General features: G+C 41.6%; 2 protein-coding genes across 2 annotated transcripts in view; one reads left to right on the forward strand and one right to left on the reverse strand.

Moving 5' to 3' along the window:
• Positions 1-705: 705 nt before the first annotated feature.
• Positions 706-10498, reverse strand: LOC107724020 (GA-binding protein subunit beta-1-like). The gene is made up of 8 exons (XM_016532779.1): positions 10436-10498; positions 9624-9731; positions 7468-7635; positions 7061-7255; positions 2362-2509; positions 1928-2107; positions 1805-1821; positions 706-1604 (listed from the first exon to the last, which is right to left on the reverse strand). The coding sequence occupies exons 2-8, from the start codon at positions 9729-9731 to the stop codon at positions 1422-1424; spliced, it is 999 nt and encodes a 332-aa protein (XP_016388265.1). The 5' UTR covers positions 10436-10498; the 3' UTR covers positions 706-1421.
• A 523-nt stretch (positions 10499-11021) lies between these two features.
• usp8 (ubiquitin specific peptidase 8) overlaps positions 11022-18861 on the forward strand; it is a gene marked incomplete at its 3' end in the record, with an annotated part of 18047 nt that continues 10207 nt past the window's right edge. Inside the window, 13 exon segments of the mRNA XM_016532781.1 lie at positions 11022-11120; positions 11781-11898; positions 12008-12163; positions 12287-12361; positions 12887-13022; positions 13689-13734; positions 13812-13914; positions 14464-14719; positions 14799-14940; positions 15777-15955; positions 16024-16470; positions 16641-16715; positions 18376-18671. Coding sequence (XP_016388267.1) covers positions 11795-11898; positions 12008-12163; positions 12287-12361; positions 12887-13022; positions 13689-13734; positions 13812-13914; positions 14464-14719; positions 14799-14940; positions 15777-15955; positions 16024-16470; positions 16641-16715; positions 18376-18671 — 2015 coding nt within the window.

Here is an 18861-nt window from a genome sequence, read left to right on the forward strand (position 1 = left end):
GAGTGTGTGTGTGTGTGTGTGTGTGTGAGTGTGTGTTATTTAGTGGGCAGCGGGCTGGTCTCCAGAGGGAAGCAGTAGAAGCAGCTGGCTCTGCTGGTGACCCATCCTCGTCTGAAGGGCTGGTGGAGCTGCTGCATGCCGCACTGCGCCCACACCTGCGACAGACTGGGCACGCTGTGGAACTTCAGCAGCCTTAGGGTTAAAATTCAGGAAGTAAAAGTGATAGAAACCATCAGTCATTTATGTACAAATCAAGAGCTTTTTAACTAAACCGCTTAGGCAGTATAAGATCAGCTGTGTCCTGTAAAACTAAATAAAAACTCATTCATGTAGACATGCCTCATCCAGATGGTTACCTCTCATCAGGTACTCCTGTGTCTGCATCAGGTCTGTCAGAGGAAGAGAAGATTAGCGCGTTTGAGCCGCTTCAGATCTCCATCCGCTCTTATAGCTGCTGCTGAAGGAGACAACGACGCCAACACACCAACTACACAAAGACACGCTTTGATTCAGAGCAGCACTGATATAGCATGAATCCAAAAACAATCCGTATCTGAAATATGTGTGTTTGAAGAGCTCAGAATATTTCCAATACTGTAATACAATGCAATACAAAGACACCTCAGATGATGCCAACCCTCAAACAACATACAAAACAACCACATTTTACTAGAAGTGTAATTGCAACATATAATCATTGCAGTTAATAGTGTTCACCGTGGGTTTGATTACATGTCATTAACTAACTGCTTGAGTTTCACTGTACATTTCTTCCATATGAACATCAACTTGAGATAGTCTCCCCTGATGAGCCACTACTAGAAACTGTAATTTCCTGTAAAGCTGCTTTGCAATGATTTGTATCATGAAAAGCGCTATACAAATAACCTTGAATTGAGATGTGAATCAGCAGATCGGTGCTGGAGAGACGCTCAGATCCTCCTCAAAGAAACCAAATCACTGCTGTCTTTTAAAAATAATAATCTTTATGACAGAAATCCTGGAAAATGCATCACAAACAGCGAGCAGGAGGAAACTATAAACATGCTGATTATCAGTGAGGACAACCAGTCTTACAGAGTCTGATGATGAAGGATTCGATCAAACATGGCCTGCAGATCAAACACACACTGTAAAAAATCAAACGTTGAGAAAACTCAAAACTCTCCTGAAGCTGGTTGCCTCAACTTTTGATTTTTTACTGTGCATCAAGAAATCTGACATTACTGCGCAATTAAACATCCTCGTTCAGGTTTTGAGGGGCTTTTGTCTCTTTATTCAAAGGCTGGTGAAGGGTGCTGGGATGTGGGTCAGAATCGAACCCGTGTCGGCCACATGAGCACCACAGCTGAGGCGCTTTATGAGGAGAACTGAAGGAAATGAATGATAAGGATTCAGTCACAGAAGCTGACGGCGTGTTTTCACGCTGCTTTCTTCACGCTCTGCCGTGTGATGGCCTCCAGCTTCTGTCTGTACGCCTCCGCCTCCTGCTCCTTCTTCAGGAACTGCTGTCTGTATTTCTGCGCCTCGCGGTTCGCCTCCTCCAGCTGCTTCAGAAGAGCCACCTTCTCCTGTTGCACACACAGTGTCACGTGTGTTATATGCTCATTACTGCTTTGATTAATTAGATAAAATGTGCTTTTACATTGATGCATTAGAGATTTGCATTGCATTAAGTACACATCTGTGACCCTGCAGCACAAAAGCAGTGTTAAGTCGCTGGGGTATATTTGTAGCAATAGCCAACAATACATTGTATGGGTCAAAATTATACATTTTTCTTTTATGCCAAAAATCATACACACACACACACTGAGAGAGCTGAGCAAACACACACACACACACTCGCACACACACACTCACACACACACGTTTCTCTTTATTTCTCCAGATATTGATGCTCATGTGAGCTGCTTCTCTCTCTCACCCTGCTGCCCGTCAGGCATGGTGACTATTATGGGCTGGCTGATGCCTGCGCCCGTCTGCAGGTTGCCCAGCTGAATGCCGTCTGTTACTATGGTGATGACCTGCTGACCTCCAGAGCTCATGACCTGCTGTATGGCCCCGTCGACGGAGTCTGCGGTGATCAGCTCCTCTGCGGCCACCACTGCGTCAGAGACGAGAGTCAGACCACATCTGATCATCAGATCAACATCTGCAGTCCGAGAGCTCTTCTTCTGAACAACAGCAGCAGAGAGCAACATCAGGCTTATCTCCACTCTAATCACGGCGCTTTGATGCTGCTCTGAGACGCTGTTTGTTCAGAGAAGTGCAGGGTCATTTTCTTCAGTGTGCATCTGCGCAAAGGCCTCTTTCACGGAGGTCATTCATAAGCACGCGGGGGTCGAGAGGACGGGTCACCTGTGGGTTTGCTGCTGCTGGCGGGCGACACGAGTCCGGCGAGGTTCACCACTCCTCCCGGGCCGATGATGAACCGCGGCGCGGCCGTGTGGATGGTCAGTGTGTCCGGACTCTCTGGGTTTGTGTTGATCTGGTTCTGCATCGCCACCTGATGCACAATCATCATATTCATAAACACATTAGGACAGGAACAGTGCTGGGAGGAACTAGTTACATGTAACTAAATTACGTCATTTAATTACAAAATAAATGTCTGTTACAGTTACTAAGAAAAAACGTGTAAGTAAAAAAAGGTGTTAAAGTCTGATTTTGCGGTGACTGTGCTTTAAAATGTAATTATTATAATCTTAATTCAAGTGATGAAGGATTCTCTGACAGTAATCAGTGTTGAGTTCTACTGTGAGATTAACCTGCCTGCTTTACATGTTTAAAAATGATTAACAGTTAAAAACATTAGAAATTTAGAAAGGTAATTTCTAACACTGGAAAATTAGAAAGGTAATCAAATGTAATCAGTTACATTACTTTAATAAAGTAATTGAAATAGTTACACTACTGTTACATTTTAAATAGAGTAACTTGTAATCTGTTACATTTCCAAAGTAACCTTCCCAACACTGCACAGGAACAACAGCTGTTTATGTTAAATACAGAAACCACCTTCATCAATATTATTAACAAACATCATAATTTTCTATTATATATCATTAGCTCATGTACATTCAATTACTGCATCTTCTTCTTATCCATGAAGAAATCCAGCCATCCGCTGAACAGCTGCCAAATACAGTCCATCAGTGTCACGGTTCGAGCAGAAGCGGAGCGGTTTTTTTATTGAGTCAAAAATTGATTTAACTTTTTAATCAAAATGTTATAACCAGTGTTATTTTGGTATCATTGAGGTACTACAGATTTTTTAAATATATATATTTAGAAATCGTTTTTATTTTTGTATTTTAATTTTAAAGTCTTAGTAATTTTTGTGTTTTTGTCATTTTTATTAGCTATTGTTTCGTTTTTTAATATGCCTATATATACTTTAATTGTTCATTTCAAGTTAAACTAAATGAAAATGAAAAATGCTGCCTTGGCAACTAGCTGAAGCAAAATTAGTTCGCGTTTATATATATATTTTTAAATTTCAGCTAACGTTTATTTCAAGTAACAAATACATTTGTAATGGTTTTAGTTATTATAGCAACAGATTCTCTCTGGCGACAATATGGATAAAGTTGTGCATCAATACACAAGTGATGCCGAGATGCAGCCTCACTTTATGTTTTGTGTTTTTGCCAATAAATGTGCGTTTCTGAGCTCATTCAGGATAAGACTGAACACACCTCGTTGAAGGAGTATGAAAAAAGTGAATGTGGTGTGAAGAAAAGACATGCTGGTCACAGTATGAATCCAAAAGATAGAACGGTTGTTTTTTATTTAAAGGTGACCTATTATACCCCTTTTTACAAGATGTAAAATAAGTCTCTGATGTCTCCAGATGTGTGTATGTGAAGTTTTAGCTCAAAATACCCAACAGATAATTTTTTATAGCTTGTTAAAATTGCCACTGGGTATCAGCCAAAATGTGCCGTTTTTGTGCGTGTCCCTTTAAATGCAAATGAGCTGGTGCTCCGGCCCACTTTTCAGAATAGGGCGGAGCTTCAAGAGCATACAAACAAACATTCCACTATTAGTACAAGCCTGTTATCTTTACAGAAAACGTACTCGGTTTAAAAGTCAGTCATCTGATTGTACTGTGCGAAATAAATGATCGTTTATGAATTACACAGACGAGGATCATGGTGCAATAAAAATAACTCAAAGAGCTTATTGACACGTGCGGTTGAATCAGAAAATGGACGAGAGCATTATTGTCGCCGTCTGGAGCATAGAAAACAATTACAATCAGTTGTAGTGGTAGTTGTATCTTATTAGCATGGCTACAGAGATGCTGCTATCAATAATAAAAAATAATAATAATATCAGTTTATATACAGTAGTAAAATAACACACACATTAATGCAGGATGATGGTGCTGTGAACCCAGACACGTCGGCGTTTGGCTTTCCATTGTATTTGGGACTTTCACAACAGATACAAAACAGCGATTGTAGTTATCTCCACCATGGTTTATCGCGCTATGTTTTTATTCGCGCGAGTGACACGAAAAACATCTCGCGAGTAATCTAGAGCGAATATTCGCTTTGTGTCTGGTGTGAACACACCATAAGTGCCACTTGTGATTATGAGCTCAACCAATTCAAACGGTCGACTTCACATTGCTTTCATATGCAATTATTAACTAGCGCATTCCTATTTACGATCATTCTGGAAGCACGAGACAGACCGCTGATTTGTTCCATTATATGCTGGTTGTTTTCACACACTGCAGCCACACAACTGTGTTCGAACACCTTATAAAAGTGATTTTTGCACAATAGGTCCCCTTTAAATGTTTATAATTTCTGTTTTTATCAGCAGGTGGCGCTGTCACCAAACCAGACAGTCAAGCAGAAATCATTCAGAGGCAAACTGCTCGAGATTGTCTGACGAACTGGAGCTTTGCACTTTTCAAAGCTTCGAATCAATTGAACCAATTGCTTCGCAAAATGATTCACGAAGCGCTCGAAACGCCACACGCTAGTGACACCTACTGGTCAAAAGTGTGCGAAATGCAACAAAAACTCAGGCTAAAACATGCATAAAACAGCTTTTAAAAACCAATTGGAAATGTTTTATTGAAAGTATAATACAATACATTAATATTGTATAATAGTATAATGCAATAATAATAATAAAATACCATGAAATATGAAGTGTCTGTATAATATGTGGTGTTAAAAAAAAATGTATGTTAATTTGCAGGGCTTGCTTTGTTTGTTTTACGGACAGCTTCTATATAGAGGCCAGTATGAGAATATTAACTACTTAATTACACAAATGTCTTGTTAAAAATGTCTACAAATTGATGGAACTGATCCGAGATCAGGTAAAAACCATAGACGCTGGTTCAATGGCTCACCGCTGGGGGACAAACTCAATGAACTCACGGTATGATTCACGGTAGACCTGTATGATTCTGGATAAACTGAGAATCATGATTTTTTTGTCTCAAATAGAGATCACGATTCTCCCAACTAAACAAGATTTTTGCTGCAGTCTATTTAAAAGTGTTTAATTAATTTGAATGAATTATTCAACATTTTAATATATATGTATTTAAAATAGATCCGAGATCAGGTAAAAACCATAGACGCTGGTTCAATGGTTCGCCGCTGGGGGACAAACTCAATGAACTCACGGTATGATTCACGGTAGAGCTGCATGATTCTGGATAAACTGAGAATCATGATTTTTTTGTCTCAAATAGAGATCACGATTCTCCCAACTAAACAAGATTTTTGCTGCAGTCTATTTAAAAGTGTTTAATTAATTTGAATGAATTATTCAACATTTTAATATATATGTATTTAAAATACAATATATTTAATACACCAATTTTTAATATTAAAAATTTGAAAAAGTGGTTTGAATGAATGATTCAATGACTCAAACTCATAAATACTTCATTTGTTTCATTACTGAATGAATCAGTGTTTTTGAACGAATCTCTTGAATGATTCAATGACTCACTCATATATACTTCACTTGTTTCATTACTGGATGAATCAGCGTTTTTGAACAAATCTCTTGAATGAATGATTCAATGACTCATTCATATATACTTCACTTGTTTCATTACTGGATGAATCAGCGTTTCTGAACAAATCTCTTGAATTAATGATTCAATGACTCACTCATATATACTTCACTTGTTTCATTACTGGATGAATCAGCGTTTCTGAACGAATCTCTCTCTTGAATGATTCAATGACTCACTCATATATACTTCACTTGTTTCATTACTGGATGAATCAGCGTTTTTGAACGAATCTCTTGAATGAATGAGTCAATGACTCACTCATATATACTTCACTTTTTTCATTACTGGATGAATCAGCGGTTTTGAACGAATCTCTTGAATGAATGAGTCAATGACAAACACATTTTTTAAAAGCCACTTTTCGCACCTAGTGGTGAAACGATGCAATCGACACAAACGTTATTTGAAGCGCCAATTACTTTCAGAAGGAGATTTGTTCTATTTTGAGCCCTACCTTAGACGTTAGTGTTTATATCTGAATTATAAACTTTCATCCCAGTATTTCTGTGATGATATGAATGACTGTAAAAACAGACATAATACTGTGTAGTTGAAAAGACTGTTTGTGAAGCTGTTTTTTACCTAAACATGATAACTGCTCTCTCTGTGTCAGCGGCAGCGTGTTTCGGTATGATTTTTTCAAAGGTTTATTAGGCACCAGCTAATCGTTGTCATTTAAAAGTGGGATTGCATGGGTGTTTGAATCGAGATTGCAATCTTTTAACGATTAATAGTGCAGCTCTAATTCACGGGTTTACAGATATGGCCCCCCAATGGCAAACCATTGAAAAGTTTCGAAACAGTTATGAGAAGCCTCGTTTACGGAGATCACGTGACTTTGGCAGATTGATATGCGCTCCAAACCACTGCTTCGAAACAAATGATTCACAAACGTTTTGAACCTTCACGAAGCAGTGCTTCACTGCCGGAGCTGAAAAACGGACAGAGAGCTCTCAGAGAACCGTACAGACGCCGCAGAGCCTGTGATGAAGCGTGTACCTGCAGGATCTCGGCCAGCTCGTGGCTGCTGTTGTCCAGCGCGATGTCCAGAGCGTTTTTGCAGAACTTGCTCTGCGCGTGAACGTCGGCTCCGAAGCGCAGCAGCAGCTCCAGCACGTCTCTGTGGCTGTGCTCCACGGCCCAGTGCAGCGCGCTCATCTTCAGCATGTCCTTGGCGTTCACGTCGGCGCCGTGCTGCAGAAACACACATGAATGGAGTCGTTGTTGGATGATGAAAGGCCACACTTAAAGAGGCAAATTACCGCAAATGCACCGCGAGTCAAACATTAAAGAGCCAGCGGACCGTAAAAGGGTTAAGTACATCATAGACCCATTGAAACCAACCAACCAGCTACGATCAACTTAGGCTTACGATACTTTTGGGAAGCACAGCCCTGGTCGCTCACCTTCAGCAGCAGCTCCACGATGCGTGTGTGACCCTCGGATGCGGCCATGTGCAGCGGCGTCCGGTCCACTTTAGTGCGAGCGTCTCGACTCACGCCGGCGCGCAGAAGCACCTCTGTGGTGGAGTAATGACCGAACTGAGCCGACAGGTGCAGCGGAGACGTGCCCAGCTGCTATATATTTTTTATTTTTATTACATGATTTTTATTATATTATTTATTTTTGTCTTGTTTTCCCCAGCAAATGACTAAAGATTTTTAAATAAAGATACATTTACTGGAGAAGGAAAATGACTTAAAATAAGAAGTCTTGTTTTCTGAGAAATGTATCAAAATGAAGTGAGTTTATGATTAAAACAACAACAAATATCTGTCAAAAGGCTAAAACAAATCTTAATTCAAAGGTAAAACTAATTTTTAATTCTCCTTTTAAGCATTTAAGCATAAACTCACTACATTTTGTTACATTTTTCAAGACTTCATTCAACATTTGCATCTCAAGAAAATGTATCTTGATTTAATTTGGCTTTTCATATTTATTTAGAATATCATATATATATATTTTTTTCTTTTTTTCAAGTGCATGCATGTCTGTCTCATAGAAAGCTATTTTGTGTGTCATCATGTCTCTAATGTGGTTAATGCTCCATTAAAATTCCAAAGAACTGTCACGTGTTGTCTGTGTGATAGTTTACCATGGTTTTACTGTAGTAGTCTCTTATAGGAAATGTAATACATTTATCAAGTCAACTATCTTTAGCAGTAGTTTTTAGCAATATTTATCATTTCTTAATGTGTTAAAGCTTGTTTTAAATCAATCATAGTTTCACTGATGTATTGAGGAGATATTATTTTACCAACAGTTACCAGGTTTTACCACAAATACCGCAGTTTAATGGAACAACCACCAGTGTTGGGCTCGTTACTCAAAAAATGTAATATATTACTTGTTACTCCTTTCAAAAGTAATATTATTACTTTACTTATTACTTTCTGGCAACAGTAGTTAATAGTTACAATACTAATTACATTAGTTCCCACATAAGCTGCATATCTTCCTCATAAAATTAATCTATGATGTTACTAACAATATATTTCTGCCTCATCATTTGACCAAAATCCCCACTGGATCGCAGTCAGAAGTGATTACAAACACTCAGTGGTGATTAATAGTGATGTTTAAGTAAAAGTGTCGCATTAATCATGTGTAGCTTGAAGTTAATTGTAGCTATAATTTCGCTGTTATCCGTATACTACTATATTTCATGATGTATCAAAAGAAATCACAGTTCATAAGAAAATGTTTCGTTCTCTAAAAAGATTTAATACAATCTATATCGTGATCAGAGGGATATGGGTGGGCAAGCCAAGTAATGCCATTATTATTACTCAAATCTTATTAGTAATTAGTTACACTACTAGTTGAGGCAAAAAGTAATATATAAACCCAGCTAGTCATTTATGTAGTGTTTTCTACAAAAACCACCCTTCATAAGGTAAAGAACATTCTGTGAAAATGTAACCTTGATATCTTTAATATTGACTGAGTAAGATTGAAATCATAGTGAAATTAATGGTTGAAATCAAACTTTGATGCTTGTTATCTCATAATGAGATTCTGAGACTTTAGCCTGGATTTCACATCTGTGACCCTGCAGCACAAAAGCAGTGTTAAGTCGCTGGGGGATATTTGTAGCAATAGCCAACAATACATTGTATGGGTCAAAATTATACATTTCTCTTTTATGCCAAAAATCATTAGGATATTAAGTAAAGATCATGTTCCATGAAGATATTTTGTAAATGTCCTACCGTAAATATATCAAAACTTAATTTTTGATTAGTAATATGCATTGCTAAGAACTTCATTTGAACAACTTTAAAGATGATTTTCTCAATATTTAGATTTTTTTGCACACAGTACTCACACATATATTATGTGATTGATATATTATTGTGGATGTGATTAATCGTGATTGATCGATTCGACAGAACTAATATATATGTATTAAATATCAAAGATTAATCTTCAGCAGCCAATACTCTTGTCTTCAATGTCAAAACAGTGTCAGAACTCCCTTATATTGTTGTGGAAACCATGGTACTTTGTTTCTTTCACACACACACACACACACACACACACTCTCACACACACTCACCCAGTCAGTGGTGAATGGAGCTCCATTCGCCATCAGAATCCGGACCTCGTCGTCCTGACCGGCCCGAGCGGCTTCCAGGAGCTTCTTCCCCAAATCCACCAGAGACATCTGAAATTAGACACAGACGTGCATTACAGCCATGGTGTAACATCAGAACACACACATACACACACACACACTCTTTGTGTGTCAAACTTTGTGCTCTCATTAGAGTTTCAAATGACCAGCTCTTATCATCTGATGATATATCATCTGCTATTGGATCTTAGCGCTGCGTTCGACACTATTGACCACAACATTCTTTTGCATAGACTAGAAAACTTTGTTGGCATTACTGGAAAAAATTGACCCTTATGACTGGTTTTGTGCTCCAGAGTCACATATTATTACTGTAACTAGTCGCAGCCCAAAACGGACAACCACTGTAACAACGCCATCCTGGAAACCAGCTTCTAGAATAAAAAACACTTCATTTCACAAAACTAAGCGGATAACTCTGAAACCCTGCAGCTCTTCATCTGTGGATGTAATCAGCTCTGATGCTTTCTATTGTTGTGGTTATTTAAAGCGGCGAACAAACGCGATATCCAACGCTATAATAAATGTTTATATGAGAAGCAGCGCTTCATCTCAGGCCTAAACCATCATCATCTTCTTCATCATCATCTTCATCGCTGATGTGAAGCTGCGGCGTTAAAAGCAATAAACAGGAAATCGCTGGTGTTCCGGAGGAAGAGGAAATATTAATCCCCACAAACTCATCCACTTCCACATCCGGCGGACGCGATCGCGCTGAATGTAGTGTTTCTTACCGTGAGAACAGAACCGGAACCGAACCGAATCCGGTAGAAACGAGACAATAATACAGCCGCGGGCACGAGCGCGGGCGCGGGGGCGCGCACACAGGCTCCAGCATCAAGAGAATGAAGCGATCAATAAACCTCCTCCACCCTCTGCTGCAGCTGTTTCATATTGCTAATTACTTCTGTGCAGTGTATATTCTATGGTGATTTGGTTATTTAAACTCTTGTAACGCGGAGTGTCTGCGGCGCGCATGCGCACTGACTCAAGCGCAGGAGACGCAACATTGTATCTTCTCATTTCCGCTCGAGTCTCATCATCATCATCATCATCATCAGTCATATTAGTTTAGGAGACCTTATCAATAATACAGCAGTGCACACACTAAATATAAACGTGTCAAACAATGCTGGCAGAAACCAGTGTTCAATGACGCAAGAATGAGAGTTTAAACACACAGAGCTGATTTATGTGTGAACATATAAACATTTATAATAAACGCGTCTTTTGTCAAGCGCTTTAAAGTCGCGTGTGTGCGCAGCGTGTTTAAATAAAGCTTCCGGGGTTCGAGTCCGCGCACTTCCGCGTCTGCTCGCGCGGTCCGAGGCTGTTTACTGTCATCAGTGCGGATAAACTGCACTCTTCTGCGCGGATCTGCGGATTCCAGCGTGTTCTCTGACAGGATTAGAGTTCAGGGTGAGCTGACACGCTTCACTGCGATCTCGCCGGTGATCAATAACAGCCAGATATGTGTTTACTGTACTTCTGAGAGTCATCAGTCTTATGATCTCAGCATTGCTCTGATTGTGTGATTAGAGGCTTGTTTACTCGGTGTCAGTGCTGGGGAGTAACTAGTTACATGTAACGACGTTACGTCATTTAGTTCGAAAAGCGGTTACACTTTATTTGAAGGTGTCCTTGTTACAGTGTAATTATATATTTAAGTACTGAGTAATATTAATTAACTACATGTACTTACTATATGGTTAGGGTTTGGTTCAGGGTTACTTGCATGTAATTACGCATAATGTATTATTATTATTATTATAGTAAGTACATGTAACAAGGACACCTTAAAATAAAGTGTTACTGAAAATAAATGTAACTAATCAGTTACTGAGAAAAAATGATCTCAAAGTAAGAAGAGGTGCTAAAGTCTGATTTTGTGCTGGCTGTGCTTGACATCAAATGTAATCCGTTACATTACTTTAATACAGTAACTGAAATAGTTACACTACTGTTACATTTTAAATAGAGTAACTTGTAACGTTCCCAGCACTGTCTGTTGTTAGTGTAATTATTCTGTCATGGATCGGATTACTCTGATGTTTTGAGTCTGCTTTGGGATGTTTGCAGGAATATGAGCTGAAATGCCTTCTGTGTCCGCTGGAGTGAAGGATCTGTATCTGTCCTCATCACTGAGCGATCTGAACAAGAAAGCAGACATCAAACCAGATAAAACCAGCACCAGACAGTAAGTGTGGACACGTGAATCTCAAGCACAAGCACATTCGTGTCACAGATTTCTCATAAGTAGATGGCAGCAGCGGTCTGCACTCAACGCTGATGTTTGTGTGTTTCAGCTACGTCCAGAGCGCGTGCAAGATCTTCAAGGCGGCGGAGGAGTGTCGTCTGGACCGCGATGAGGAGAAAGCGTATGTGCTGTACATGAAGTACCTGACGGTCTATGACCTCATCAAGAAGAGACCGGACTTCAAGCAGCAGCAGGTACAGCCCTAGTGCATTGTGGGAGATTTTAATGGTGGAGACGTGACACTGAGGATGAGATCAGTGTGTATTATACACACATCTGTGACGCTGCAGCACAAAAGCAGTGTTAAGTCGCTGGGGTATATTTGTAGCAATAGCCAACAATACATTAGCTTTAAAAAGGCCATCGAGGAGGCAGAGAAGCTTTCAGAGAGTTTGAAGCTCCGGTCAGTGTTTCACACACACTCACACACACACACACACTCACTCACACACACACAGACTCACACTCACTCACTCAGACTCACACACACACACACACTCACTCAGACTCACACACACACTCATTCAGACTCGCACACACACACACTCAGACACACACACACTCACTCAGACTCACACACACCTCACACAGACAGACACTCACACACCTCACACAGACACACACTCACAATCACTCTCACACACACAGTGGATCCATTTACACCTGCTATTAACATCTGTCTCAGGTGCTCTGATCACAAGGGTTCAGTGCTAAATACAGGTGTAAACAGTTCTCACATCACATCTGTAGTGTGCACTCTAATGAGGCCAGATGCATCCCAGAGCTCCGCCCACTCACCTGTCAATCATCCACTGATCTGTCCCGAGGCAGATGTTAAGCCTAGTGTAAACACACACACACACACACACACACACTCTCTCTTCTGTCTCACAAACACTCTGTTCACCTTCTGGTGCTGCTCTCTCAGGTATGAGGAGGTAGAAGTGCGGAAAAAGCTGGAGGAGAAAGAGAGAAAGGAGGAAAAGAGTCGACGAGAAGAAAGAAGTGAAAAAGATAGCCTTGCTTCACCTCGAGGAGCTTCAGAGAAGAAGGACAATAAGAAGGTGCCGTAATGCTGCTGGACTGGAAATCATTCATCATTTGATCTGATAAACACACACTTGTCAATGAGAATCAATTCCTGAAGCTTTATGCTGCATGGATATGTAATACTGTGGAAAAAGGAAGCATCAATTCAGATTACACAAACAAACGTGTTAGTTAGGGTACGTCTGCTTAGCATTAACCGCATCATTAATGTAAATCAGACAATATTGACATAAAAAAGCAAAAAAGAAGAAAAAGAGACTTCTTGCTCTCGGCTGAATGAATGAGCCATCAAAAACTGGAAAATATCTGAATGAAAAACTTCAAAATGAAAAACTACAAATTTTAAAAATGATTGACCTGCACAAGTGTCTGTATGGTAAAAATGAACTGTGTTGCATTGTGACCCAGTTTCAGTGTGGCTTCATGGGTCCATGCAAACATACTATGAGCTTCATCATGTGATGAGTTTATTTCACCTGCTGTAGCTTAAAAAGGAACAATATGAATATGCTATAGCGAGATAATAAAAATAAAATAATTATCCGTGTTTTAGTAGTTCAACTTGCAGTTGTCACTCAAACAGTTAAAAGGGTCGATGTTCAAAGGTCACAGGCCATTATCATGTATGCTTTGATTTGTTAATAATTAATTTTGCTGTTGTGTGTGTGTGTGTTTTACAGCAGGTTAAAGAGGAGCCCAATAACAGTAAGACTGGCTGTGATAAAGGTACCGTGTGTCCCGGTGGACTGTCATACTTCTCTGTGTGTTTGTTGTTTAGTGACGTGTGTTTTCTGTCCCGTCAGGAAGCGTCAGCGCTAAGGATCTGTTCCAGCTGATGAAGGATCCCAGTATAAGTGTGCTGGTGATGGACGCGCGGCGCAGACAGGACTTCGAGGAGTCTCAGATGTGTAGACACACTCACACACACACACACACTCACACACAGACACACACACACACACACACACACACACACACTCATCTCAATGTGCTTTCATCTGCCCAGTTACCCATCATCACCCGTTAGTGAAATAATAGTGAAGTCTGCATTTCACATGTTCCAAAAATCTATTTTCTAAATGCAACTTATTGTGAAAGATTCATCCGTTCGCGTTTCATTTTATACGAATGTTTTTGACCTTGTAACCTTTAATCAGAATGTCATAACAGCTAGTGAAGTGACAGTGATATATGCTGGTCTTCTGCTATTAGTGTTATTTTAGTATCAAGATACTTTTATAGTTTTGTTTTATATTTTAAATTAGTTTAAATGTTTGTGTTTTCCATTTTCCTTTGTATGTGGGTTAAATTTTAGTGATTTTTTTTAAACATGTCTATATAGTTTTTACATTTAATTTTTGTTATTTTAGTACATAAAGTTAAACTAAATGAAAATGACAAATGTTGCCTCTGCAACTAGCTTTAAGTTGAGTCCAATCAACAACTGACAAATAGAACCAAGTCCCGCCCTACATGTTTTCTTTTTCAGTAATCTGCTTCACTCGTGTATATGAATATTGAATACTCTCGTGTGCTGCTAATGCTCAGGGTGACGGTGAATCAGATCCAGCTGAAGCTCCCGGCAGAGTCTCTGGAGGACTGGAAGCGCCGCGGCTTCGTGGATTACGTGGTTCTGCTGGACTGGTTCAGCTGCGTCTCTGATCTCAAACTGGGCACCACTCTACAGAGTCTGAAGGATGCTCTCTATAAGGTACTGTAGGGCTGGCACTGTATCTCCAGCTCATCGTGTGTGTGTGTGTGTGTGTCGTATCTGATGTGTGTGTGTGCAGTGGGACAGCAGCACAATCCTGCGCAGTGAGCCTCTGGTGCTGGATGGAGGATACGACAACTGGCTGCTCTTTTACCCAATGTACAGCAGCAACGCTAAAGTCAAGCCCCCCCGACAGCAGACGGCCAGCACACTGCCCCAGCGTGAGTCTCACAGCACACACAACACACCGGCTGCACTGATGTATCCTAATATGCACTGTGGATATTAAAAATGTCTCAATTTGGGTAAAAAACACTGATCATCTGAAGTGCACAAGAGCTGCAAAAGGACTTTTCACTTAGAATGAATAATAAAGTCTAATTTTATATTTTAAATTCGCATGGCAAAGCCAGAACTTAGAAAGGTATTGAATTGAATTCAGTTTTGTGAATCAAAGCGAATGATGGGACTGTTTCATTACTAGTGATATAAGGGTTTGAGCTAAAGAGGCTGATGTTGGGTGTTAGAGGGATAGCTCACTCAGAAATGGAGTAGGAACCAGCAGCATTCTTCAGAATATCTTCTTTTGTGTTCAAGGCAAACTCGTACATGTTTGGAACAACTCGAGGGAGAGTAAATGATGACAGAATTTTTGGGTGAACTTTCCCTTTAAGGCCCATTAACACCGAAGACAATAACTATAATGATAACTATAAAATTTTAATAATCTCTCTAAGTCTATGAGAATAATGAAATCACACCAGAAATATAACGACACGGAGGAACGATATCGTTGGAATCACTTTTAAGAACAATATTTTCCATCTGATGAGCGATTAAAAACATTGACAGCCAATCAGAATCCATCCAAGCTCAAGCATTTAAAGCGACAGACGACAAAACTGCAGCGTTTATAATAACCAGAACGTTATTGTGCGTGGGTGTGGATGCTAATATAATTATCGTTGTAGTTATTGTTCTTGGTGTGATGGTTCTTAATCTCAGAGTATCTCCATGCTGATCAGTGAATGCAGTGACGCTGTTGCTGTGGTTTCAGTGAACTTCTCGTACCCGTCGCTGGAGGAGCCCGAAGCCGTGAGTGTGTGTGAGGAGCCTGCAGATGCGCAGCTCAACGGCAGAACCGTGGACCCAGAGCCGCCCGCAGAGCCGCCCGCATACACACCCGCGCAGCAACCCGCAAAGACAGACGCCGCCGCGCCGCGACACACTCCACAGGTGAGTTACACCTGCAGCACCGCGCAACCATCCACACAAACATGCACTAACGCTTCCTCTGAACGCAGGTCGACCGCTCCAAGAAACCTGCGGTGAAACCGGCATCGAGCGCAAAGCTCAGCGATGAGCCCTCGGTAAGCGACGGCCCCGTGGTGCCCGACCGCTCTGCTAAACCCCCGCTGGACCCTTCCAGAGCTCTGAGCGAAGAGGAGCGCAGGGAGATTCACGCAGAGACCCTCAGTCTGATGGAGAAAGCCCGCAAAGAGCAGGAGCAGCGCAAACGAGCCCTGGAGGAGAGAGAGACGGCCGAGAGACATCAGCGAGAACAGAGCGAGAGGAAGAAGGAGGAGGAGGAGGAGGAGAAGCAGGAGAGGAAGAAGGTGGAGAGACAGACGGCCGAAGAGGAGGATCAGGGAGACGCCAGAGACGAGAAGAACAGGAGAGCACAGAAGGACGTGCCGCTGGACGCTGCCATGAAGAGCATGTCTCTGGATTCACCTGCAACCTTCAGCACTGTGAGTGACACACACACACACACACACACACACACACACGCAGACACACACTCACACGCACACTCACACACACAGACACAGACTCACACACACACCTTGTATTGCGTAATAACATCACACACTTGAACATGAGTGTGTGACACGTGTGTGTGTGTGTGTGTGTGTTCCAGAGGGAGTCTCTGACGCGAGCACACAGTGAGGAGATGGGCCGAACCGTCCCAGGGCTGCCAGATGGCTGGATGAAGGTAAGAGCAGCAGGTGTTCCTTGTGGAGGAGGGCTGGGCCATTTTTCCAATTTTACCGATTCATCCAAATTTAATGCCACAATAAATTTTTTTTAATAAATAGAATAGAATAGAAATATGTTCATTCGGGAACATGCAACGAAGGGGGCGTGGCCATGCTGCGCTGCTTTAGAGAAGAGGAAGAGAAAACTAGAGGTGCACGTAATCAGCGAGAACAGAGCGAGAGGAAGAAGGAGGAGGAGGAGGAGGAGAAGCAGGAGAGGAAGAAGGTGGAGAGACAGACGGCCGAAGAGGAGGATCAGGGAGACGCCAGAGACGAGAAGAACAGGAGAGCACAGAAGGACGTGCCGCTGGACGCTGCCATGAAGAGCATGTCTCTGGATTCACCTGCAACCTTCAGCACTGTGAGTGACACACACACACACACACACACACACACACACGCAGACACACACTCACACGCACACTCACACACACAGACACAGACTCACACACACACCTTGTATTGCGTAATAACATCACACACTTGAACATGAGTGTGTGACACGTGTGTGTGTGTGTGTGTTCCAGAGGGAGTCTCTGACGCGAGCACACAGTGAGGAGATGGGCCGAACCGTCCCTGGGCTGCCAGACGGCTGGATGAAGGTAAGAGCAGCAGGTGTTCCTTGTGGAGGAGGGCTGGGCCATTTTTCCAATTTTACCGATTCATCCAAATTTAATGCCACAATAAATTTTTTTTAATAAATAGAATAGAATAGAAATATGTTCATTCGGGAACATGCAACGAAGGGGGCGTGGCCATGCTGCGCTGCTTTAGAGAAGAGGAAGAGAAAACTAGAGGTGCACGTAAAAATCTATTCATATATGAATCACGATTCTGTCTTCTAACGATTCTAATGGATTCACACGTTTCAAAATCAATGTTCTAAAGCAGCGGTTCTTAATACTGTTCCTCGCATCCCCTGCTCTGCATCTCTCTCTCTCTCTCTCTCTCATTCAGCTCAGCTACAACAATGAACTGTTACAATTATACACTTATTTTCATATAGCTATGAGAAGCGTTATACATGGACGCGTGTACTGTATTAAAGCTTACAATCTCAGATTTTTGTATTTGTTTACAATACAACCGAAGCACATGCTGCTGAGGTGAGGGGCGGGACGTTTAGATGCACACTAGAGGCGGTTTAGCCAATCACAACACACTGGGCTAGCTAACCAATCAGAGCCCATCGCCTATTTCTGAAGGCGGGGCTTCATAAAAACAGGAAAAGATCAGCGTGTTTCTCAGAGAAGGGACAGAGCGGTGTGGAATAAAGGTAAATTATGTGAAAAAGAATGCGTTTTTTTCTGCACCCCATAAACACAATCAAGCCTAGAAAAAAAACAGTCAACCACCTCTTTAACATTTACATCATGTTGACAACTTCATGTGTGCTGCACTTGGAATAGAATTTTCTTAATTTTCTGTATTAATAAAGAAAAAGTTATTTGAATCATGTTGTAGTTACATTTTCAAGTTGACTAGTTAGACTAGTTAAAAAAAATCGAGAATCGATAAAACGTTCTGAAAAATTTACATTTTTTGCCATATCGCCCAGCTCTATTGTGTAGAGTTGTTGTTTGCTGGTGTTGCTAACTGAGCTGCACGTCTCTGCAGTTTCTGGACACGGTGACGGGCACCTACAGATATTACCACTCTCCCACCAACCGCGTGCACCTGTACCCTCCGGAGGTCCACACGCCTCAGATCCAGCCCAGCGCCGCTAAAGCCAAGCCACCGCAGCCCGCCGAGACGGAGAAAGAGCAGGAGCAGGAGCGCGAGAGAGAGGAGGAGCGGGGCCGAGAGCAGTCCAAACTCAAGCGCTCGTACTCCTCTCCTGACATCAGCCAAGAGCTGAGCGCAGAGACCAGCAGAAAACCTGCAGCCGTGCCCACCATCAACAGAGAGAACAAGTACGCACACACACACACACGGTCACTCTTACTCACACACTCACACACACTCTCGCACACACACTCACACACACTCTCTCACACACACACACACACACACACACACACACACACTCACTCACTCACTCTTACTCACACACTCACACACACTCTCGCACACACACTCACACACACTCTCTCACACACACAG

This window comes from Sinocyclocheilus rhinocerous, unplaced genomic scaffold, assembly GCF_001515625.1.
Source record: "Sinocyclocheilus rhinocerous isolate Xijiao unplaced genomic scaffold, SAMN03320098_v1.1 scaffold7355, whole genome shotgun sequence".
Taxonomy (NCBI): Eukaryota; Metazoa; Chordata; class Actinopteri; order Cypriniformes; family Cyprinidae; genus Sinocyclocheilus; species Sinocyclocheilus rhinocerous.